The 24,018-nt window shown below is 40.9% G+C and overlaps 3 protein-coding genes and 1 long non-coding RNA gene across 19 annotated transcripts in view; 3 read left to right on the plus strand and 1 right to left on the minus strand.

Moving 5' to 3' along the window:
* The first annotated feature begins 862 nt into the window (after positions 1-862).
* On the plus strand, positions 863-17,608 carry gramd2aa (GRAM domain containing 2Aa). Of its 6 annotated transcripts, none has more exons than XM_088371649.1 (12): positions 863-1,064; positions 6,718-6,822; positions 10,980-11,037; positions 12,262-12,559; positions 13,064-13,167; positions 13,483-13,581; positions 14,540-14,611; positions 14,677-14,733; positions 15,005-15,182; positions 15,877-15,970; positions 16,330-16,434; positions 16,568-17,608. In XM_088371649.1, exons 1-12 carry the CDS (start codon positions 949-951, stop codon positions 16,569-16,571), a joined length of 1,290 nt encoding a protein of 429 aa, XP_088227775.1. In that variant the 5' UTR covers positions 863-948; the 3' UTR covers positions 16,572-17,608. The 6 variants fall into 6 exon arrangements, with proteins under 6 accessions (XP_088227775.1, XP_088227780.1, XP_088227774.1 ...); XM_088371654.1 differs by having other exon boundaries at positions 866-1,064; positions 12,487-12,559; XM_088371653.1 differs by lacking the exon at positions 863-1,064 and adding an exon at positions 2,430-2,593.
* A 480-nt stretch (positions 17,609-18,088) lies between these two features.
* Positions 18,089-21,112, plus strand: LOC148400334 (uncharacterized). The gene is made up of 3 exons (XR_015857398.1): positions 18,089-18,284; positions 18,598-18,723; positions 20,852-21,112. It is a non-coding gene; the product is annotated as an uncharacterized LOC148400334 (long non-coding RNA).
* A 153-nt stretch (positions 21,113-21,265) lies between these two features.
* senp8 (SUMO peptidase family member, NEDD8 specific) lies at positions 21,266-23,295 on the minus strand. The gene is made up of 2 exons (XM_088370321.1): positions 22,999-23,295; positions 21,266-22,528 (listed from the first exon to the last, which is right to left on the minus strand). Exon 2 carries the CDS (start codon positions 22,525-22,527, stop codon positions 21,901-21,903), a length of 627 nt encoding a protein of 208 aa, XP_088226447.1. The 5' UTR covers position 22,528; positions 22,999-23,295; the 3' UTR covers positions 21,266-21,900.
* myo9aa (myosin IXAa) overlaps positions 23,281-24,018 on the plus strand; it is a 68,630-nt gene continuing 67,892 nt past the window's right edge. For 6 of the 11 annotated variants that reach the window (XM_088370308.1, XM_088370318.1, XM_088370319.1 and 3 more), the window contains exon 1: positions 23,282-23,613. The gene's annotated coding sequence lies outside the window, so the exon portion shown is untranslated. Of the gene's footprint in view, positions 23,614-24,018 lie in introns of all 11 variants that reach the window. The other 5 variants (XM_088370310.1, XM_088370316.1, XM_088370311.1 and 2 more) reach the window with 3 other exon arrangements.

Consider the following 24,018-nt stretch of genomic DNA (forward strand, 5'->3'; position numbering starts at 1 on the left):
TTGCCCTTTTCCAGAGCTGAAACTGCTGACGAGGATTCTGTACCTCCAGAGGCTTAATGCAGCACCCCCAGCTCTGGATCCTTTCAATGTGAATAAATGTTTCTATTTAATTTTCTTAATGTAGGAAATGTGTTGATAGTTAAGACATGGCAATGGCATGACGGAATTTCTGCATTCGCATTTTCATCTCTGATCTTTTCATTTTGCATACTTATTGCATACCTATTGTTGCGTTAGTGGCGATGTAACCAGGTGTTCCAATTTTCCAGCCTTTCTGAATCCTGACACACAGGCCTAGAGCGCCCTCTTGTGTTTTAGTGTGACAATAACATAACACTTTACACACAAGTCGCTCCTGAGTATAAGTCGCACCCCCGGCCTAACTATGAAAAAAACAACTTAGAGTCCAGAAAATACGGTATGTGCACCCTGATGAACTTTGATTGACCTTTGTTCATCTGTCTGTCAGTGGCACTGCCATTCTTACAACAGCATTATTTTATTGCATTCAACTACAGGCCAGGATTTCACACCGAGACAAGATCGCCATTACTTCACTGATTATATTTATACCCTAGAGTTGTGTTGTGTTTGTCCAAGTATTGCCATCTGTCACTGTGTGTTTGCACAGAGTACATGATTTGTAACCGACCCCAGTGGCGGGAGTAAGCTGCGTGCATTAGCGTAATGCGACATCAGTGACAGAGAGCCATTAGTGTGGCCATGATTTTGTGGAGTTTAAACGGGGGATGTGATTATCCGCTGTTGTGCTCTGGGCTCAAGAGAGGGAGGGGTCGCCCGAGAGGGAAGAAGAGGAGGGGTTAAGAAACCAACGTGCTGAGCCAATGGCTTTTCCCACAAAGCAGCTGGCCGCCATCAGAACGAGACGGGCCGCCCCGAGGAAGGATACCTCGCTGATCGCGGAGGCCGTCTCCCAAGGAGCTGTTCATGGGATGCACTATCTACGCAACCAGCCCTAAGGCCCAGCCAGCAGACGAGCCAGCGGGCCAGGACGCGTATTACCGCCACCTTCATGGGAACTGCAGTCAGAGGATAGCAGACAGGTGAGCCACACACAGGAAGTACATCACATTTGGCCGCAGGTAAGGTATTTTCTTACTTGAGGGCTCATCTTCCATCATTTATGATGACTACATACATAAATAATGCAATCTATTTACCGGGGTGGGGGGGTGCTAATTAGTATTGAAAAATTGTGATCTCATGAGAATGAATTTTATGTATTCATCGTGAACAGCAAATTATTTTTGTAACACATGGTCACCAACAAATTTCATTCAGAGATGGCTCGATGTGTTGCTCAACTTATTGTTGACGGAGATTCCAAAAAAGGTTGACTATTTTTTCCCGCACATTCGGTTATTGAGATGGTTTATTTTTTTGTTTTTGAGTTTGACCTGTAAAAGCTTGCATTGTACTGATTTATAATGCATTATTATTTATGTTTCATTGAAAAAAAAAATCTCACTAGATACATTATGTTATATTGCTGTTATAATTATGATGAAACCCTGATGTGCTAGAAAAATGGCAGATTTGAAACATACATTAGGGAAGCTTCAGAAAATGTCACTCTCATCACTGGAGTATGGTGTACTCTAGGTGACCGACACAACATGCCACAAACATCTGCACCAAGAACCAAGACTGACCTGTGATGGGCAGTATGGTGCCACAGGGCTTCCAGACTGATGAAAACAGTAAATCATGCTAGGCTGATGCACACATATGAATTTGTGATTTGTGTGATTTTTGGGGGGGGGAAGAATAACACACATCACAAACATGATAGTCAGAATAACCATTTAGAGACATCTGATATTCAGGCCTGTGAATTCTCTAGGTTTTTCTTAATTATTCAACTTAAAATGGACAAATATGGGCCACAAATATTTCACGACGATTGATAAGAAAAAAAAATCAGTCCTATCGCACGTCACATGCGATGGCGATATTTTAGACATCCGACAGGCAGGCATTTGCTTACTTGACTGGAAATGAGACTCGGAATCAAATACTTCCTGATTATCGTTATGTGAATATTCTCTCTCACCATTTTCCAAGCAGGTCGGTGAGGAGAAATCTCTAGTCACACAGGACAATCAAGAGGAAATCTTTTATAGATATCTGATAATCCGGATCAAATTGTTTCCATTTATCATCAGAATCAGCCTTATGGGCCAAGTTGTTGTTTATAAGATGTTTATAGTCCACTTAACACTATTTTCCGAACAGGTTGTAGGCTGGGGGGGGTAAATCACTTTCAACAACCTGCAGTACTGCACTCTAAACCCCTCTCAAATCCGTCAGCATGTTTGTACCTTGTGGACCTCAAAATATTAGAAAAACAAATTAAGCAGATTGTTTAATACCGAACAAACGGATGTATTTGCGTAATTACGGTACAAACATGTTCCTAAGGTTGTGGCCAGTGAGTGCCTACACCATGTGAGATCGTGCAGCCGTGAATCAAGGGTGTTATTCTGGGCATCCGTAGCGTGTAAATAGAAATCAGCGCATGTAATCCCCTTGCAGAGAGCGCACAGCCCAGCGGGCCCACACTGGGCTATAGGTAAGCCTCAGCTCAGCCCACCCCCTCGCCACAACGACGCACTTGAGAGGAGCTTGAAAGTGCACATAGCGCGTTCTGCTAGCGTTAGCTTGTTGGATTTTGTGACAGTCGTAAAGATTGTCGGGTTTGTTCGCACATAAAGACAAGACAATGTCTCCACGGAGGAATGAGACGCACTCCTGAAGACCTTTTGGAAGTCGACAAAGTTAGGACACAGCCTCAAAACGACGTTGCAACCAGTTTGTGAGCTACAGGTAGGGGACGTCGAGGGCTGGTAAGCTCGCTACAGTTAAATAAATCGTTTCCGGTAATATATCAAAATAAAATATGTACGCTTGGTTTATAGCTGTTGAAAGGGTTTCGCTTGCATGTCTCACTTTTGTTTGTTAATGTAAGCAAATCTTTTCACTGTATATTTTATGCACACTTTACCGGATAGCTCTAAGGAAATATGATATATTTTTATTTGTAGAACCTCAGTAGTTTTATTTTGAAGACCGAGTGACCGTGTTTTGATAGCAGTCTGTCTTTCACTGGTAAACTTAACACTGTCTTGCAATGGAAAGCGTACCGCTATTGAAGACAAGTGCCTTATTTATATGTGTACATTGCACAAATTATGTATTGTGTACCGTTGCGTTAAGCTAAATTCTCTTGATATTTGACGAACAAAGAATATTGCAACAAAATGCCACGTCAGCGAACATAGTTTGTTGCATACTTTGGATGCAACTATGTAGTAATGCGTTTATTAGTACAAACAGAAAGACAATCGCTTACCTGTAAAATAATTTATTTGACTGCATGCATATGCGCCGTTATTTGATGTTGAATAACGTGGGTTAGAGTACTGACCAGTGCTTATCAAAGTTTGTTTTGAGGTGCTTGCACAATGGGAAGGTTATTTCAGGAGGTCTCAAGCCGTGCACATTTCTCTGACTCAAAAGGCTGAACACTCATCTATGAAATGAAGAATAATAAACTGCATTGTAAACAGTCATTGTAACTGCATGAGCACCATCTGATCACTGCTATTAATAATACAAATATAGGTTGGAATATGACTCTGCAATCATATTTCTAATTGAAAGCGCAGTCAGTGGAAAAAAACATTTTGAAATGACTGCAAACAGTTTGCGCTTGAGCTTTTGGGACAAACAAAAGTATTCCAGAGGTCCACACACCCAACGCAAACAAACTCACACTGCTTTCAATGAGTTCAAAAATAAAATCCCACACATTTTAAATGCAGACTGTTAATGTTTACTGAATGTTCCTAGTGTTTATTTGGCCAGACAAGCAACTATTCCTGTCGACGGTGAACACACAAACTTGTTGATGGAGAGGCCATATAAATACCGGGAGTATTTCTGTGACTCTTCGAAGGAATCCGGAGAGATTTCTCTTGTCAAGTATGTCAGTGGCCAGCAGCATTAATGAGATTACAGTTAACTGGATTGAAGGATGTCTTGTGACAGCACACAGTGTTTGTCTACGCAGACAATGAGGAGAGGTGGAAACCTTTCACAGAACATTACTGTCAAACATGTTTAACTGCGCAGAATGGCATTTTGAACTCAATAGGCCATTTGACACAATGTTGGCTGTCATTACATGAATGCCTGGAAATAGAAAACAAGCTGGTGTTGCGTGGAAAATTAGCACATGGCATTTTTCCTCCGATTTTACATGAACTGGTAACCAGGAAGTAACGTGGCCTTCAAGAGTCATGGACTTGGTGACTTTTCCATTCATCCATATTCTTTTGTGCAAGCTGGAGCCCATCCCAGCTGACTTTGGCGCGATGCAAAATACATTGCTCGGCACTTATAGGGAAATATTCACACTGTAACTAACTGCTTGAATATGTTCTTAAAAAAAGACGGGATTGTGTTTTTTTGTAAAAAAAAAGAAAAAAAATCCAAGAACATTTTGTTTGGCCATTTCTAAATTTCCCATAGGAAAGTGTAGGTGTACATTATTATTGATTGTTTATGAACTGATGAGACTTCGCTTGGTTTGTGGGGAAATGCAGCACAATGTTGTGCCCTGCCATGTTTATTCTCTACACTACAAACCTGACTTGCTGGTTCTGCCGTTCGTTTGTCCACAAATCATCAAGGAAAGAAATATTCAAATGTTTGAAAAAGGATTAATAATTGGACAAATGTTTGAACTGTCGTGTAAGGCTAATTCAGTCAACAAAGAAAGCGAAACATGCCCATGCAGAGTGCATCTGGTGCTGGCTGAACGGAGGAGTCATAAATTTTCTGATATCATGCGTGACGTCATGCCTGACGTTGATGTCAAAGAAAGCTGTGTCTCGGCACTACGCAGTTTCATCCATCCATCCATCCATCCATCCATCCATCCATCCATCCATCCATCCATCCATCCATCCATCCATCCATCCATCCATCCATCCATCCATCCATCCATCCATCCATCCATCCATCCATCCATCCATCCATCCATCCATCCATCCATCCATCCATCCATCCATCCATCCATCCATCCATCCATCCATCCATCCATCCATCCATCCATCCATCCATCCATCCATCCATCCATCCATCCATCCATCCATCCATCCATCCATCCATCCATCCATCCATCCATCCATCCATCCATCCATCCATCCATCCATCCATCCATCCGGGTCGGGTCGCGGGGGCAGCAGCTTGAAATATCCACAAGCGTTTCTCTTTTCTAATTACCAGGCCATCTTGTGAGCCTCTTTGTGATCACAGATAACTAGTCAGTTGGACCCTTTCGACACAGGAAGCTAAGTTGTTTGAACAAGCCAGCGTCTGACGTGAAGCTTCTGGCCAATTAGAGATAATCCATAGGAAAGTGCATACGTGTGAGGCTCTTTCCATCAGCACCTGTAATTATTCAGGGCAGGTGCTAACAGCCTTCGCTCTCCCACGGGGAGTTATGGTACAATGCGGCTGGCTATGTTTTTGCCTGTGTGTGTGTGTATGTGTGTGTGGGGGGTCAACTGCAATATTGTAATAGGTTCATTTAAACCATAGCTGGGTGAAAGCTTCTAAACTATCACACTGTAAAAGAAATGGTGTGTAGTGTAATTAGTATAACTATAGTACAATTATTTACTGTATGTACGTACTGCGCAGAAGTATTTTTGTTAAGGATGTGTGCTTTAAGGGGCACGTTTTAAGTATAAGTATTAAGGGCTGAATGTTGGGGCACTCGTAAATAGGGCCCAACCAATTAAATTGGCCAGTTTTAGTTATTTAAAAATTGGCAAAAAATGGCCAACTTTTTTGCCTTTTTTTTTTTTACTCATTAACACATGCGACAAAAACCTCTGACATTCTAAGCCCCCCCAATCAGCTGATTTGTGACAGTTTTTCCTCTCTGTTGTAAAGTTAAGCAACTACTTAAGCGCAAAGTCATGTAACAGTGAAATGTTCTGGCAATAACATTTAAATTTAAATGTTATTCTAGGTATGTCACAATATCCAAACATACTATATTATCACGATAAAATAATTATCATGATATTTTGTAGAGGTTTTCAATTAAAAAAAGCTCAATACTATATAAAAACTCACAATATTGTAAAAAGGAAATACTTGTGATAATGAAAGAAAAGGCACAATATACAGTTTTTTTTTTACACTATAACATCAGTGACAAAGAAATAGACTTGGCCAGTGACTTTATTGTCATGTTCGAATCACTGGTGTCGTTCCATCTCTATTTTATTCAATTTTTGTGATTTTTTTTTAGAAAATCAGCTGATTAATTGGTTATCTGAATTTTACTCTGCCAAATATTGGAATTGGCATCGGTCTGGCCCTATTTGTAAATGAAGTTACGCCAGAGTTTCATACATTTCCCCCAATGTTTTTTTTAACTTCACTGACCCATTTTAACTGTTTTTTATTTTTTTGAGTTGAGGATGTGATTCTAGCACAAGTTGCATCACCGCCATGTTGATTTTAAAGGCAGAGTCCATGTGTTATCCCCAAAAACCTTTCGTTCCATACTGCAAAAAGTGTACCTGCAGATAGAAAACAAACACGACAGCGGGGATGAGATCAGAGCAAAGTGGATGGCCGCTGTGCACTCATTTGTGTGTGTGTTTGTGGGTTCAGGGCCAGAAGCATGACTGAGCAGCAGGAACACTCTGAAGAAACAGGCCTGCTGACCACACAGGACCTGGACGCCTCCAAGGACGAAGATGCGCATGGACACCTCAGGCAAATTTCTCTCTCACACAGGCACACAAACACTCACTGACACACAATGGTCTGCAAACGCAGACATATTCTATAATACATCATCCGCTTCCTGTGTGTTTGTGCGTGTGTGCACTCATGAGCTACAGCTGCAGGAGATTTCTTTTCATTGTCCTTTTTTTAACATTTACTTGATGTCAAACAATAGTAAAACACATGCACACAAAAGATCTTTAGACTTGACGTCTCATTGAGATGATAGACACTCACCAGCCATAACACGCTGTAAGGCCCCTGCAAATTCTATGCAAGATAATAATGTTTAGCTTGCTGGATGCTATATCAGATATTTTATTGAACAATGTTGATTACTGCAGTTGGAGTCTGCAATGTTTTAGTACTGCATTCCATGACACAGAGCTGTTTCTGATATTGTCTTTTTTTTTAATTATTTCTAATGTACTTTTTTTTTCATACAAACCTGGTACAGTATAAAGAAAAGAATGTGTCTCAAAATCTATGTAATTGAACCTCAAGCAAAAGAAACCTCATCCAAAATGGTGGCCCTGAGTATGTAAAAATTGTGAGGTTCATACCGTTTTATTAGCATAAAATATAGTAAATTTAAAGGACTTGGTGATGCCTTGAAGATTAAAGATATATACATACAACCTTCACGAAACTTTTCCGATCCTACTATCTGTAAATTCCTAAGGTAAATTTCATGAATTCAAATGCAGACCACTACCATGAAAATCGTAATAGTGACAACAGTTGTTGTATACATGGCTTTATTAACTTGCTGACAGCGCTACATTAATTTAATTTATCTATGAAAGAAACTTTTCTGAATTGTGGATATTGGCATTGGATGCCACCAGCAGTTGTGTAGCAATCAAATGTCTGCTAAACATGTGGTTAAGTTATGTAAATGCTGTGTGTTGCTGCTTTGCCAGTAAAATGGTCTGAAAGCAAAGCGATCGTGTTAGTGTGTGTTACCGACAGAGAGGCTGTTTGTGTTTATAGAAAAAGGATTGTCGGCAGGAGTCGTGTAATCCTGGAGAATCTACTCTGGACTTGAGCACACAAGCGTGTCATGTGTTGGATTCAAGTGAAAGGCAGGAACCTGAACACTTCCTGTTTACCTGCTGCCAGACACAGTCAATGTGTTTCTAAAGAAAACCAAACTACAGTATTGCATTAAATCCTGTGGTGAACTGAATCTTTCATTGCGGTTTGGCCAACAGTAGAATCTGAGTCGGTTATTCCACATGTCAGTATTGCAAAATAGTGATAAATTAAATTCGTCCTGGAAAACACTGGATGGGTTAGCTTGTATGCTTCCTTCTTGGGAGCTAGTTGTCGAGACTATAGGTATAGAACAACTAGAGTGTTTGTGTTTGGCTCCGTTCATTATAACTCGTCTAATTCTGCAGCGATTTGGACGCAGATTGGATTGTTACCAACATCAAACATGCAGCTTTTGTCATTTTGTACTCGAGACTTTAACAAAGAGACCATCGTAGGACCTCCTCTTCTTCAGATTACGACTAGATGGATTTTCTAGTGAGAAAATATGCCGAGATAATTATTCACCCGAATGTATTACCTTTTTATATATTGTTGTGTCATAACATGGACTGCATACCAGCAATGGTGACTTCTCTGAGTTAGTTCCAACCTCTACGTTTATGCTTTTGCACTAATTTACCACGGAGCTAAATTGAAAGTGTCTCATGTGAAAAGGCCCTGTTAACTTTCCACATCATGTCTTATCTAGTAAAAATCTTTACAAGGTGTGAGTCTTTCCACTTGTCTCCAAGCTCATGCTGTTAATTTCCCTTCCTCTTGCAGCTCAATTATTACGCGGGAGTCCACAGCTACACCTGCTGCCGGTGGGAAGTGTTCCCTTTCTAATTTAAGATTCAATTTTAGAGCCTTAGAGTTGATAATTAGTCTCAGTATTCTGCTTCACAGCCTGCGGCACAAAGCAGGCGCATGAAGGCAGTTTATTGCTGCTTACAGAAAAGCATACGATGTTTAATTTACATTCAAACATTCCATTGACGTTGTCTGCATGGAGTTCTGAATTGTGCTCAAGACACGTGCATTTTCATTTTCGTGTGTGCATCCTTTAGCATGTTCAAAAAGGTTGACTGAAGTCCAAAATAAAGGACCAGAGTTATTTGTCTTTTACAACTACCCATCCCAGCGTGACCCTGTAAAACCTGCTTTACTTTGACATTGCAAATGTAATCATAGCACAGGTCCCTTCAGACCTCACTTTCTCTTTGTACCGGCAGTATTAGTCATGAAGATTATTTTCATGTGCAAAGAGGCGGCAGATGGAAGGTGAGCAGAGAAAACACATGGTGAGTCCCTGCAGGGGCCGACGCCTGTATTTTTTAATAATCACTCACTCATCCCCACTTTGGCACAGGCGGCTACTGCGGAAACTATTTATAGGCTGCATGCAGCAAGCAGTCAGAGCAGCAAGCGCACACAATTACTAAACAAGGATAAGCCGGTGGAAGCTGTTCATTATGAAATTGGATGTGCTTAACTCACCAGTTTTGTCTTTTTGGTTAATTCAGTTGTTGATTTTGGTTGTAAACTAGTTTGAATTCTAATTTGTAACATTGAGGGCCACCTGTATAGCTGTGTCCCAATTCGGGCCCCGTGTCATGTGAGCAAACACCGCAAACCACTATTTGTATTTACCAAACAAACATGTACAGCAGACCCTTTATCCAAATGTATTTACCCAACAAAACAAAACAAAAAAATGTTTGATTACATGTGAAAGTTGGGATGAAAACTGGGAGTGATATTGAGCACATCTGGCCCAGCAGGCAGTGCTGTCACAGCTGCACCGTCATGCTGTAAACAACATCCTGATCTTACGCCACATGCACAGACCCATACACACACATATTTAGGCATAGGCACGCACAGCAGGCACAGCATCTGGTTTTTGACACCTAAACAGTGATTAGATCTTTTTGTCTCAGAGACTATTATTCTTCCCCAGAGGAAGTGGCGCAGTGACGGCTGAGGCTGTCTAGTGTATAAACCTTGGCAGCAGATCAGGGAAGCTTGGCGGAATCGTGGAGCAATGTCTTATCTCACAGTTCAGAGGTGACAATGCCGATCAAGTGGGCATTCCTCTTTCCCTCCAGATCTACGACTTATGTGGCGAATGGATTAACTTGGCACAGAAGTGCTTCCACAGATTTAGACAGATTTGTGAACAATAAAGACAGAAAGATATATACTATTTACCGTCCATTCAAAATATCTTAGCAAAAGTGTTTCTATTTTTGGTTTAATATAATTTTGGCTGGCATGTTAACCATATTACATATTTTTAGGATATGTATTTCAGCGTGGAAACTCCTGGCCGTTTTACTAACTGATTCATGGGTAGATTGAATTAATACTTAATCATTTTTAAAGGGATGGGCAAATCATACATGAATAACTGAACTCTGAAAGAATGTTTGGTCTTGAGAAGTGATCCATAATCTTTCACTATCTTAGTGAACAGTCGTGTTTGCCATCGCTTTGCACTGTCAATCACTTCTCTGACAGCTAATGCTTAAAAAGGAAGTGATTTTTCTCTATAGTCTTGAGTTTCACCTCCAATATTTCTTCTCCTCCAGAGGGGATTATCCCGTATTTTATCTGCTGGTAGACGAAGCATCACATTACATCAGCCCTCCTGAGGCATGAGAGAGTCTATGATGTCGGTGTGCGTTCATGTTATTTGACAATAAACAAAACAGTAAACCACTGGATAATCTCCAGGGCATTGCCACTATTTGCATACAAACAACGTAATATACCTCTTTGATTGTGCTGGATGTGATAGAATTCACCTGCATCCTGCAGTGACACACACACACTCACACACTGATTACGTGTCGTGCTGAGGCACGCTGCCGGCGGGGATTGTCATGCGGTGCACATGCACACGCATGAAAACACATGCTCACCAGTATTTGTCAGGCTGCCAACAACACCATGACTTCATGAGCGCAAAGAACACTCAAATGCACAACTAATAATCATGTTTGCAAATAATTTACAGTGTTTGCAGTGATTTCATGATGAATGGGAGGTAGCATCCATTTTGTTTTGTTGGTTTATCACAAGTCTGCCTTTTAATTCCATTCCAGGTTTCATCTGATTGAAGAGCTGTCCTACGAGGATGTAAAAAAATGTTACCGTGGCTCGGTGAGTGTCATCATTTTCTGTTGTGTGTGTGTTAGCTCCCTGAATTGGGACAGTTCCCCAGTGCATAGTTAACACACGAAAAGAAGTAAACGTGACAAAATACATATTAAAAAAACAAAATATTTTCAGCCATGCATTTTTGCGGCTGTTCACTTAAACTTTGATGTATTCCAAGAATCATTCGAAAAATATGTCATCTTTACTTCTTGTAATGTAGCAGCCTGATGAATTTATGCATACTTTGTTTTGATTCCTTATGTTCTCGTATAAACTCGTTTCCTCTTGCTACAAAGCAAAGGTGCAAATGGAATCTTAAAAGTCAGATTCATCAGAGTTGACTTCATGTGTGGCGGCGTCAAACTGTGACCATTATAAAATACAAATGAATTGTTTAGTAGCACTTAAATTGCATTTACTGTCATACAGGTTAACCACGGTACACTTAAAGCATTCATACATTGTTGAAGAGGGCAAAGTCACATACTCTATGCACCAGACGTCACACACATGTCAAAAATTGCTAGTATTCTATTGTGATAATAAGAAATCATAAATTAAGTCGTCCGTGAATTAGTTTCCGAATCAGAATTCCAAGTCAATAATGAGGAGCCCAACCACCACCATCTGTCTGTTTCACTGTGACCTCCCTTTAGGTCCACTTTCCTGTGTAGAGGAACTGCCTTTAACTATTAATAGGACAATGAGTGAGCCGGGAAGGAGGGGAGAGTGAGAGAAAGCAAGAGAGAGAGAGAGAGAGGAGAGAGAGAGAGAGAGAGAGAGAGAGAGAGAGAGAGAGAGAGAGAGAGAGAGAGAGAGAGAGAGAGAGAGAGAGAGAGAGACGGGTAGGAGAATGCTGGAAGTGAACAGGAAATTATTTAGACCACTCACGTATTCGCATACAGGATGGTTTGGACTTTGGAAGGTGTCACTGACAGACGCAAGGATGTACTGAAAAGGAAAGGGGTCACCTTACGTCAGAGTCCTGGGCAGTGTGTGTGCGTTTTTCCAGCTCGATGATGGGCAGTGTGTACAAGTGTGTGCATGGCGAAGGGGCGTATACTGAGTGTGGAGTCAGTCACTGATGAAGAAGTTAAGACAGGGAAGCCTTGAGTTTGAAGATGGCTCAAGTGTAGTCGTGTGCATCTAGTCTGTGTACCCCGTAGCCAGATGTGTTTTTCTCGTAGAGCAGCCTGTTGCCCATACTGACACGCCACAGGGGAACAGTGTGTGTCTTGCAGTGACTTGCTTCAGGCCATGGATGAGTGTGTGTGTGTGTACGGTGCCAACGTGCTGAGCCTGGTGCAGAGCTCGCCGCCTCTGAGGGAGCGGGTGGTGTCGGCGGTGAGCCGGGTCGGAGCGGCCGGCGGCTGGAGAGGGGGTTCCGGTGCTGTGCAGGCGGGCCGGTCCGCCAAGGAGCTGCTCATGACTCTGCCCTGTCCCTCTGCACAGACTGTCAGCAAGTACAACTCGCAGTACCACAAACTGTTCCAGTGTGTGCCCAAGGATGAGCTCCTTATGAAAGGTACCTGTGCCAACTGTAACTTGATCAACTTTTGTCACATTATTTAATGTTTTTATATTGACTGTATATCATGCTGCGTGTTATTACTGAACCGTATGGGTCATGTGATGTTCGCAAGCTGAACTGTGATCGGTAGTTGTCTGAGCAGATGTGATGTCATTTTCAGTCATCAAAAAAATAAAAAATAAAAACTCCACCCATGCGCTGAGCAGAAAATTTGGGCTCATAGTGTATCAGCTCTTATCGTCTTATGTGAAAGGGCTGAACCACGGTGTCAGATGTTGATGACGTAATTCATCCAAGATCAATAAATATGTTCGGATAACTTCATAATACCTATTTGTTTGCGGAGCTCCGACGGCTTCACCATTAATTTTGCTGCTACCCATAATACCTATAAATGAGAAACTGACTGACACAGCTGTACAAAACAAAATCAATACTCCGCCTAATGTAAATGTGAAATCTAAAGCTTAAAAATGTGTTTGTCTCTTGTTTCGTCAGTGTATTCCTGTGCTCTTCTCAGAGATATCCTGCTCCAAGGCAGGCTTTACATCTCTAGAAATTGGCTATGTTTCTATGCCAACCTCTTCGGCAAGGACATTAAGGTACCGTACAGATGAAACTTGACTTCTAGTTTGAATGCAACGGGCTTTAAATATTTTCAAGTATAATATGCGCGCTGGGAAAGTCCACCTGAAGCAGCCATGTCATTTTTTCTTTCATTGTTCCTTTTCTTTCTCATTTCCTTGAAACTCAACCTCTCCTGACATTTGAGAGACAATAAGCTTCGTATTACGGCGGCATTCCTTGCATACTGACTTAAATAAGAAATGTCTCTTGCCCTCTTTCACGACTGCTTTTGTTTCCACTGCCCACATGCAGTATTTAGACACTAAAAAATCATTCTCCTCCGCTTCTAGGTGGCCATCCCTGTTGTCTCAGTGCGGTTGGTGAAAAAGCACAAAACGGCAGGCCTGGTGCCCAATGGCTTGGCTATCACCACAGACACTAACCAGAAGGTAAACATTCCCGTCACACTCACTTTGAGTTCAAATGCTTGCACTGATTAGCGCAGGCTGTCTGTGTTGTCTGAGGCGAGGTGTGACCGGAAGAGCAGTGCTATAGATAGCAGCAGCCCGGAAGCGTGCTCAAGTGGAGTTTTTTTTTCCGACACCACATTCTGAGAATCTCAGTATGACACGCAAATCATGCACAGCCAGCATGATGCAAGCGATAGAGGTTAGACTACCGAAAGGCGAAAGGTTTAAATCTCTGCTCAATCACTGCTGGTACTTCAGCTTCCTCTCACGTTCCAGAAAGAGATGTTCATTGTCCGATTGGTCGGCGATCAGTGCGGGGTGTACGCCGCCTCTCGCCCAAAGTCAGTTGTGTAATCCGCAAAAATGTGACCGGAGCAGGTGGACTCACTTTTAATTCTCAGATTCATAGAATGGTTCTCTCCACTCATTTTTGCCAGCACGTCTTACACTTCAAAAATACAAAATACTAATATCAATAAGGAGCAAGATGTCTCATTATTGTATGTCAGTGAATATGAGAGCACTGTCCAAAAGTCTGATTAAGATTCACCTGCCAACACAGCATTTCTGATATGAGCTGGAGATCTTTTTGAAGTAGATAAAGTTTGGCCTTGCAAAGTGTCATACATGCATGACTCATTTTCTGTAATCACGCACTCATGTGTCTGGGGGATTATACAATACATGTAGCATACTCTTTGTACATCACAACTGTACTTTTGGTTATTTCTCGAAATACAAATAGGATTGAAATCACTATATCCTCTTTGTGCCCTAGATTAAATCGTTTTAATCTCCAATAGTGTTCTTATTTTGGGTCAATGCAAAACAAAAAAAAATTACAAATTGCAGATTAGCTCCGTCAGATGTACTGTGGCCTCATCACAGCAATCAGTGAAACACCTTGTATGTTGACATTATGCTTTTATTTTCTCAGTATGTATTTGTGTCGCTTCTATCAAGAGACAGTGTGTATGACGTCCTACGTAGGATCTGCACACACCTACAGGTACGGCGCATTGCATACACACCACCAGTGTGCCACCAAAAGTGTGATGTCATGTCCCTCTACAGGTCAATGGGAAGAGTCTGAGTTTGAAGCAGTACATGGAGGAACCCACCTTGTCACTGGTGAGTGACAACAGCTTTAAAAAAACAAAACAAAAAAAACATTTATGATATACTAGGGTTTGACTTGCTAGGAGTAGAACACGGGTTTTTGTGCAAATCACTCAAATTATCAATTTAATCAGACATAAAGCAATAGTTGGGAATAATGATAATTTGTAAAAGATCTTTGCCTGTTTATAAGGGTGCGCCAAAGCACCTCAAATTCAGGTATGTGCAAATATGTTCAACTGGTTTATATAACTGGTTTGTTATATGTTGTCATCTACTGCAGGATGAATTCCCAACCCCTGACGGGTTTCCAGTGGTGGATGAATTCCCTTCAGTGTTAAAGTGGAGAAGAAAGGCCTCAGTGGTGTCTGTGTCCTCCTCCCTTCCTGACCTGCTAGGGAACTCCAGCAGCAGTCTGAGTGTTGCAAACACACCTTTCAAGTCAGAGCAGCCTTTAGAAGGTCTGAGATCAAAATAATTTGTATGAAATGCAAACTGTAGTTTTAATATATAAAATATTTCAATTATTCATGGCTGTATGTGAGTGAAAGTGCAAAATACTTTGCATTGGAGAGCGATTTGTCTGTTACGCAACAGGATGTCACGATTCAAATGGCGTGTCAAGGAAGGGTTGTATTAAAAAGCTGGAGCGAACGCGGATTAAATCCAGATAATCCCAAAAAGTATGTGATGACAGAGAATAGTTTAGATGCTTTCAGACCGATAGGTTTGGGATTGAAAATAGGCACTCACGCTATTTTGTTTTGGTTTTGTTTACAGTTATCCACCATTATTTAAGAGTTTTTGCTCTTAAACAGTTAGGGTACTTTTTTATTGACACTCTCAGAAATGTTTTTATTTCACAATATTTTAATATGCCCCCACTAGTCTATACACGGCATTCTGATTAATATTGCATTTGTGAAATATGAGTGAAATATTCTTATTTTTTATCCATCTCGGGGGGCGGGGCGACCATTTTGCCACTTGCAGTTGACTGAAAAGGAAATCACAATTGCCAGGTCTCAGGTTGCAACCAATCGCGGCTCAGCTTCAGAAAACTAGTGAAAAAAGAAAAAAAAATTGCCTGGTAGAACATTAAATCAGAAACCATTATAATTTCTTATGATGCGTTTGTATGTGTTTGTATCACAGAGGGAGCCCTGGAGACAGACAGAGGCCTTTTATCGGAGCCAGTGGCAGAGTTGGGCCAGATGGAGTACCAGCTGCTCAAGTTCTTTACCCTGCTGTGAGTATTGAACATGGACAGGAACACATTTATACACATTAATAACAGCTGACACGCAGGTCCACACTGAACATAACAACTAACAGGTAATAAATAGTCACCTTGTCCTGTCATGTAGCATTTAGCGTAAACAAAAAACACACAAACCTGCTTTCACAACGTCTTTGGGTCTTTGAAAAGTGCTATATAAATTGATTGAATTATGATTATTTTTATTATTACAACAGCTAAAGCGCTAACAAAAAGCTTTACAGAACATAACAATAATGAAACAGACCATATAGATATATAGACCATAGAACACATACAAAATGTGTCAATATCAATATACGTGTGTCATGTTTGTGTTCGCTTGGCAGGATCATTCTCCTCATCCTGTCTTCATGCTACTTGGCATTCCGTGTCTGCAGTCTGGAGCAGCAGCTCTCCTTCCTCAGTAACCCACATTTGCCCCTCAGGGAGAGGTGACTATTCTCAATCAAACTCCTAATATCCTCCTGAATAGACATGCATACTTACTCTGTGTGAATCAATAGAAGAGGAGGAGAGTCATTGCCTAGAGGTTCCATCAACCTGTTTTACTTTCCCGTTGTCCAGGTAACCTCGGCTCCCCTAGATGGGCCTTTGGTTTGGCTGCTGGTCAAGCCTGCCACGCAAAGATCCACAGTCATTTCCGGCTCTCCACTTCATCAAATGACAAAGCAACGACCCCAGACATCTCTCTGTGGGACTAGTGATCACTTTGAGACTATGCACACGGACTTTTTATTTGTGTCCTGTAATCACCCCGAAGCAATCATTCAGCTCAGTAATTACTTGAAAGGACTGAAAATAGAGGCATTTCATTTGTGGTTCAGCCAACTTACAACCTGTCGACCTTACAACGGTCTTGACTTCTGCACTTTTAAAAAAAAGAAATATATGTCATCCTAATTTTCAAAGCATTTATAAATGTATGTATTGTTTGTTGCACAGTGGTTAAAATGTGCCTCACAGTTCAGGGGTTCGAATTTCAGCTCTGATGTTTGCATGTTCTCCCCATGCTTGAGTGGCTTCTTCCTAAAAACAAGCACGTTAGGTTCATTGATAAATCTAAATTGTCCTTAGGTGTGGGCGGGTGGATGGATGGATGGATGGATGGATGGATGGATGGATGGATGGATGGATGGATGGATGGATGGATGGATGGATGGATGGATGGATGGATGGATGGATGGATGGATGGATGGATGGATGGATGGATGGATGGATGGATGGATGGATGGATGGATGGATGGATGGATGATTCTTGAATGGAGGTACTGAGTTGTCACCTTTAAAGGTATTTATGCAACGGAGGTTGCAGCACTTGACTGATTGAAAAGATCTTTAAACTAATATGATGAAGCAATAACACCTTGTGTGTTAATTACAATGTGAATGCAATTTTGTAATTTAGTAACATATGTCTATTTATAGATGTATTAATCTGTTCTCAAAGAGTAGTTTATTTTATAAATTTCAAATGAAGTGCTCACTCATACTAATGATGAGCGTAATCTTGACTTTGTTGAAGGATAGTATGTCGATTTTTGCGAACTGGTTGTCGCTCTAGTTTAGCAATGAGCTCCTTGTTGATTAAAATTACGATAGACCAGACCAGGAAGCTTTGTGTGTCATTTCTATAATTAGTTTAAATACTTAAACATCAAACAAATGATAGTATCATCAATAATTTACATAAGAAACAAATCAAATTTAAAATAGAGATTATGTATTGACCTTCTGAAATTAATGAAACTGCACACATGGACTTTACTTTTTAAATTGAACTTCTGAAATAAAAAGTTTCTAATTTCATGAGAAAAGATGCACCTATAAATTCACAAATTTCCTTTTTATAAAAACTTTGAAAACATACACCCGCGAAAAATAGATATTCATATCTGACTAACAGCAAGCCGAACGTTTATTGCAGGAGAATGAAAAATTTAATAAATGGTTTGTTCGTAGCGCTCATGCCGTGCATTGCAAAAAAAAAAAAAAGCGGAGAGCATTAATCCTCACATCCACTAGAAGGCGGACTCTCACCGTATTTTCGTTCATTTATGTGCGTGACTGTACAGTTTGGCAGCTGAGGTATAGCCAGGATATTATAACAAAAGACTACCCTAATATCTAAGAATCTAAAATTGATTATCATTACAGCGGGAGCAAACTGGAAGGAAGACATCAGGATCAGACAAAAAACATGACAGGAATTCCCCATTTATTCCAAAGAAACCCTGGATTTAAGATGGATGAAGTGTGTGGTCAAATATATTCTCAATATTAGGTGAGCTTTGTCTTTATGATACAGATTATTCATTGTGACACGCAGGGAATTTACATGGACATTTGTCTTTTGGGATGAAAATGTTGTTATTGTTTGCCAACACTATGTCATGAGTTACATGATGTGAAAGTTTACTTATCATTTTGAGGATTTATTGCGGGTGCTAAAACCTGCTCGAACCAAGGAAAAAAGTAATGTACAGTACTTTACAGCACTACGGTATGCATGTATAAAAAAAATCACTCCACTATTATTAGTCACTATCAAATCCATATATTTCAGTTTCAGTGATTCTTTTCTGTGGTTGTGTTAGACAAGTTAGGACAGATGGCCAGACGGGCTGCTGCCCCCCAGGGAGTCATATCGTCAGTCCGGGAATGCTCCCCAGATGACCTTTAACCTCTCGGCTGTGATTGAGAACGCTGACTGTAACGTCACGGTAAGGGTTTGCATTACACACGCGAAGATCATCAGCACGCTTGCTTGGAGGGCCTTGAACACAGATGTGTACTGTGAACACGCATGACTATTCATCAGTGAACAAAGTGAGAGGTGCGCCTTGAACACACATCTTCATTTATGTTTCCTAAAAATCTATTGGACCTTGTTAAATTTTCTACGAGAGCAGAATACTGTTGATATAGGATTAGTGGATTATTATATTCCCAGTTCAATTTTAAGAAACAAAAAGATCTGAGACAATAGGCATTTTACGTTTATTTAAAACTCGAAATTGTCCACGGTGGCATTGTGTGTGTAAATTGTTGTTTCGTTTATATATGTATGTCCTGCATGTGATCAGCTGCATTGCAATTGAGAGTCCAAGGGAATTACTGTAGATAAAAACATCATGAATTGAAAAGCAGGAGTTGATCGAAAAGTATCACTTGAACCCCAAAATGACCCGCTTTCTGCAGGGTCAAACACGTTTCCTTCCGCTCTCATAAATCCTCCACAGAATCCTCCTTCAGTAATTGTCATCTAGACTGTCAGCGGGTGCTTCTGCATGGGTGGATGCATGTAAGCATATCATAAAAATATAGCTTACCTGCTAATGATTAGCACATGATCTCAGACCACACATTGTTTATCACTGTAATATATGATTATTAGAATATTAATAGTTACATTTGGAGTTAGCGAAGGTGTAGTGTTTATCCACCTGAATTTTATGCAGGCCGTGTGTCTCAATTTATGTACAATTTCTGGGTGACAAAAACTTTTGTCTTTTTTCAAAGTAAATATCACTCGAAATTTGTTTCAGTGTAAATTGAACACATTTTATTCTCTTCCAAGTGTTAATCTTTTACTCTGTGTTCAGAGAGGGACCAAATAAAGTAATTTTGAAATAAAATGTGCCATCCGAAATTTACTGTGCAACCAACAAAAAAAAAAGGCTAACATTTTCCTACACTTGCTTTAGGCAGGCGTAACACATTGTATAGCCAGAGATATTTATAGTTTCATAAGCCCACCATGACTCGTGTTGACGCCCACGCTCTGGAGAGCTAGCTGTCATTCTACAAAATCAGTCCAATGAACCAAAACAATAAATGACACCTATGACACCTAGAAATCACAGTTAATAGTGTTTCCCTTGTATCTGCTTCTCTTCAGTGGATGACTGAAATTTAAAACATTATTATAGGTTTGACTGGAGTCCTGATAATAAAGAAAACGCAAGAGTGATCGGCATTGCGTGAACTTTTTTTTGGTTTGTTTCCCCGAGTCGGCATCTGCACTTCATTAGCTCCCTCGGCTTTTCAAGCCATGTTTCTTTCAGTACTGACTAATTCAAGTCAGTTGAAAGTTAAGGTTTCCAAGTTTTGGTTCAACCTCAAACTTGACTTGGGGCCTTTGACTTTGTAGGTTGTAAGGTCACAGAACCTGACAAGTGGATTAATGAGTTCAAGTGAAGTGTTGATATTTGAGTAAAATCATTTCAAGTTGTTGGCAGATAAGAAATCTTAAGCTCTTACTTCCATAAAGAGAAAATGGGAGCAAAAACAAAACTGTTGCATTTAACTGTTCTTTTGTGTAAAATAAATACACTTTGAATCCGAGCAAGTAAAGACAAACACTAGTCATCTATTATCATATTACACTTGCTAAATTAAGCTGCTTTCTGATTTTACGCGACAATTGACCGACAGCAGCTCGGGCAAGAGAAATGGACAAGCTTGGCTGGTACTTCAACATTTTAGCGACAGCTTATAAACACAGAAGAGAAACTCGACTCCTATGTCAGTTTACTCATTTCATGCTTGAAGTGTGCTACTTACATGGAGGTAACCCGCTTTACGCAACTCCTGACCTTGTGCCATGGCGACTATTTTAACAGTGTGTAAGCATAGAAATGTCTTGCATCATTCCATCCTTCTTTTGTAGCCTCTTTGTATCCTCCTTGTTAGTTTTTTAAGAGATGCTGAAGATTGTGTAAATTCTTGGCAGCTCTTAGCCACTTGCAACACACCCAAGCGCATGTCACTGGTGTGCAGTCATGCACCTGCCCCGTCACTTTACTTTGATAGTGGTTCACAATTAGGTATTGTTTGTGTTTCTGACAGTGTCATGTGATGGCGTCCTGTCTCGCATACCAGCATCATTCAGCTCATTTCACATCCTTCAACACAACAGGTAATCTGTGTTTAGCCTTACTTTGTAATGTTGAGCACATGTATGTGCTGGCTGCCAAAATGTTCAATATGTTGTCTTGATATAGGTTGAAAAGAAATTGTATTGTTTTATTTTATGTTTAACACAACATCCTAATTGCATTGCAATTGGAGTTTGGAAGACTGAAAATTGTTTCTAGAGGACTAAAGGACAGTGACCAATAAGTGACTTAGAGGGGATAAACTGATGCTCACTCATGAGGACAAGCTCTATGAGGGAATGTCGGACGGATGCTATAAAAGTTTGATCTTATAACATTTGAGTGTGGATCAATCTAAATGAATACATGACAAACGATAACAATCTTAGGATAAAACTGATTTTATTAAAATAATCTAAAAGATGATTCAACCCAACAATGTTGCAGACAGATCACTTTTCAAATTCCAGCGTGACGAGAACCAAGACTACAGTTATGGCATCAAAGTCACATTCTGTCAATTCTAGTCCATCTGAGTCTGGCCCCAAACTCATAAAATGGAGAATAGCGACAGATCATGCTGCCTCCGTCCGTCCTCACTTAAAACGTATAACCGACTACATGCCTTTTATAGGCACGCTGGTGTTCGTGGCTTTACACATCTCGTGTTGCAGTGCTTACATTAGAGATAAACATGACAGTGCTGGTTGAATGAATCATAAAAGAGTCAAAATAATGTCACTTTCTTCCATTGCAGACTGACTGTTATTGAAATATGATTTGTTTTATTAGGAGTGCATCTATATAGCTCTATAGAGGATACACAGGCAAACTTGTTGGTAGTCTATAATGACCACTGAAACTACTTGAAACTGACCAAAGTTTGAAATTGCATTCAATAGTATTGTTTGTTATTTCAGTAACAATTAGTGAGAATTTTTCTTTCACTAAGAGAGGCGTACCAAAGTTTTAATCCACTAATGTACATGCAATTTTGCATACAGTGACCGTCAGATTGCATCAGAGTTCACTCTGAGCGAGACTCTGGATAATTTTGCACCATTCTGCTCTCTTCTGCTTAATAAAGGCTGGGGTGAGAGTTTGCAAAGCCCGGTGTGGCTTCTCACACAAGGCCTCAGCTATAGAAATAACATACATGCCACAGTCATATATGTTCTCTTGTGCAGGAGTGGGCTCCTCTGCAAACAAGGCTTTCGTTCCTGCACCCAAAATGGGTTCTAGTTTGTTAGCTATGCGCTGGGCATGCTGAGAGTTGCTTCCATTTTGAGAGTCATAGTGAGCAAAGTGGTTGGATTTATGATGGTACACCAGAAGGCTCCAGTGTGACCCGCCAGCGCGCTCGTCATCGTTGTCATTCACAGCCAAAAAGATGCGATGACGTGACGCCAGATCCAGAGGGTCAAGAAACACGGCCAACTCCTCTGGGCAGGAAGCGCACTTGATAAACTGAGTGACCTGGGGACTGACGAAGACGACACTCTCTCCCAGGAGTCGAAAACGCTCACTGGCAAAGTACTCAAAGGTAAATCCGATGATTTGGTCGTTCAGCCAGTGATTTCCTTCGAGGAGGGACACATCGGAGCGTCGAAGTAGACTGTCCTGGTAGCTCAGCACGACAGGATCCATCCTTCAAACACAAATACCGAAATGTCAGCCAAATAAACACTTTGAAGAAATGCATTTTTAAATTATTAATAATCCTGTTCTACCACTTCCAGATTTGTGAATCAGACCCGATGCACTTAAACTCACCTACTACCTGATCAAATTTCCAAGGACTGCTTCTGGTGGATTCAATCAGGCAGCAAATTTAGAAAGCGCCTTCATCCGCGGGACAAAAAGAAACTGTAACATGCTATGAAGGCGTAAACACGTATCTAGTATATGTAAAGGAAATAATTACTCTTGATATATGATATGGTACAGTGGCGTGTCATGTTACTGGTCATAGCACAATGCTGCGTTAGCATGAGCATGCATATCATCTTTCTCAACGTCACATGAAGCATCAAAAACAATTTAACGGCATATACATCCCGTGGCTCATTAAACCCGTTTTACTAGCCCAAATCAGAATGGTAGATTTCCTATCAGTACCTGCAAAAGAAGCATTCGACTGAAGAGGCGTACGTAGCTCCAACCTCATTCCTTACACCGGCTGCCGTAAACCACGTCGAGTAAACATTCCAATTTGCGACAGTGGGAGGAAAAGTTAAGAAAAGGAAAAGTTTATTGCGTGTTGTTCAGAATTTATTTTAACACTGCAATTAGACGTGTTTCATACGGATATTGTATATGTTTACATATAGTCTAATTATATATATATATATATAAAAACGTGGTATGTGAAAGAACGTCGCCGTCTTGCGTCGGCTTCCTGTTATGTCGCTCAACCTCGTGTGCGCGCTTGTGAACGGGGCCGCGCTGATTAGCTGCTCAGAGAAGAGTTTGGAGGTTCAACGTCAGTCACGAGCGTCTCTCAATCCCAGCAAACGGATGACATGCACGGATAAATAATGTCTACTTCCTCGGCACAGATTTGACCTGCAAGGAGTTTTTCAGAGGTGAGCGACTGAGAAGAAAAAAGACGTTGGGATGGCGTGAAAATACAGGGAATTAGATAAGATTTCAGTGCTGGTGACCGAGGAGGGAGGGAAGCTCCAGATTCGAACTTCAGCTGCTATAATTGACTTTGGGCGTCCTCGCTTGGAGGTAAGAGTTCTTTAACTCATAGACGTTCACAAGTCATTTCTTGTTTGGGCAGCTTTCTTCTGGGCGCGCTCCATTGCACGATCGTTGCTTGGATGTTTGTGTGCGTGTGGGCTCGTTGACAAGCTCAACCACGGCGCGTTTGTGGAGGGACGGTCATGCATGCGACTGTTCCAGTGACTTGTTGCTTTGCGATGCTTTTCAAACACAAACTCAACATGGGTTTTACGTGTGTTGGGGTGAGGTGTGTGTGAACCAGCGTGCGTATTTGAGCCCTTGTGCGTTTCCACGTAATATTTGATAGTGAAGAAAACGGAGAGCAAAGAAAGTCCAAGTTGAACTGAAAGTTGCTGATGCATGTCCTTAAGCAACTCCATATGATGTGTGAAAATTTCCGATGTCATAGAG

Source organism: Syngnathus floridae, chromosome 3, assembly GCF_059516105.1.
Source record: "Syngnathus floridae isolate MCC-2025c chromosome 3, RoL_Sflo_1.0, whole genome shotgun sequence".
Taxonomy (NCBI): Eukaryota; Metazoa; Chordata; class Actinopteri; order Syngnathiformes; family Syngnathidae; genus Syngnathus; species Syngnathus floridae.

What these genes read in the sequence shown, in the direction of transcription:
- senp8 (XM_088370321.1), bottom strand. Translation starts at nt 22,527, where the DNA reads ATGGATCCTGTCGTGCTGAGCTACCAGGACAGTCTACTTCGACGCTCC.
- gramd2aa (XM_088371649.1), top strand. Translation starts at nt 949, where the DNA reads ATGGGATGCACTATCTACGCAACCAGCCCTAAGGCCCAGCCAGCAGAC. An exon ending in CCACAGACACTAACCAGAAG is followed by an intron (nt 13,582 to 14,539) that starts GTAAACATTCCC and finishes TTATTTTCTCAG; the next exon opens with TATGTATTTGTGTCGCTTCT. An exon ending in CTCAAGTTCTTTACCCTGCT is followed by an intron (nt 15,971 to 16,329) that starts GTGAGTATTGAA and finishes TTCGCTTGGCAG; the next exon opens with GATCATTCTCCTCATCCTGT.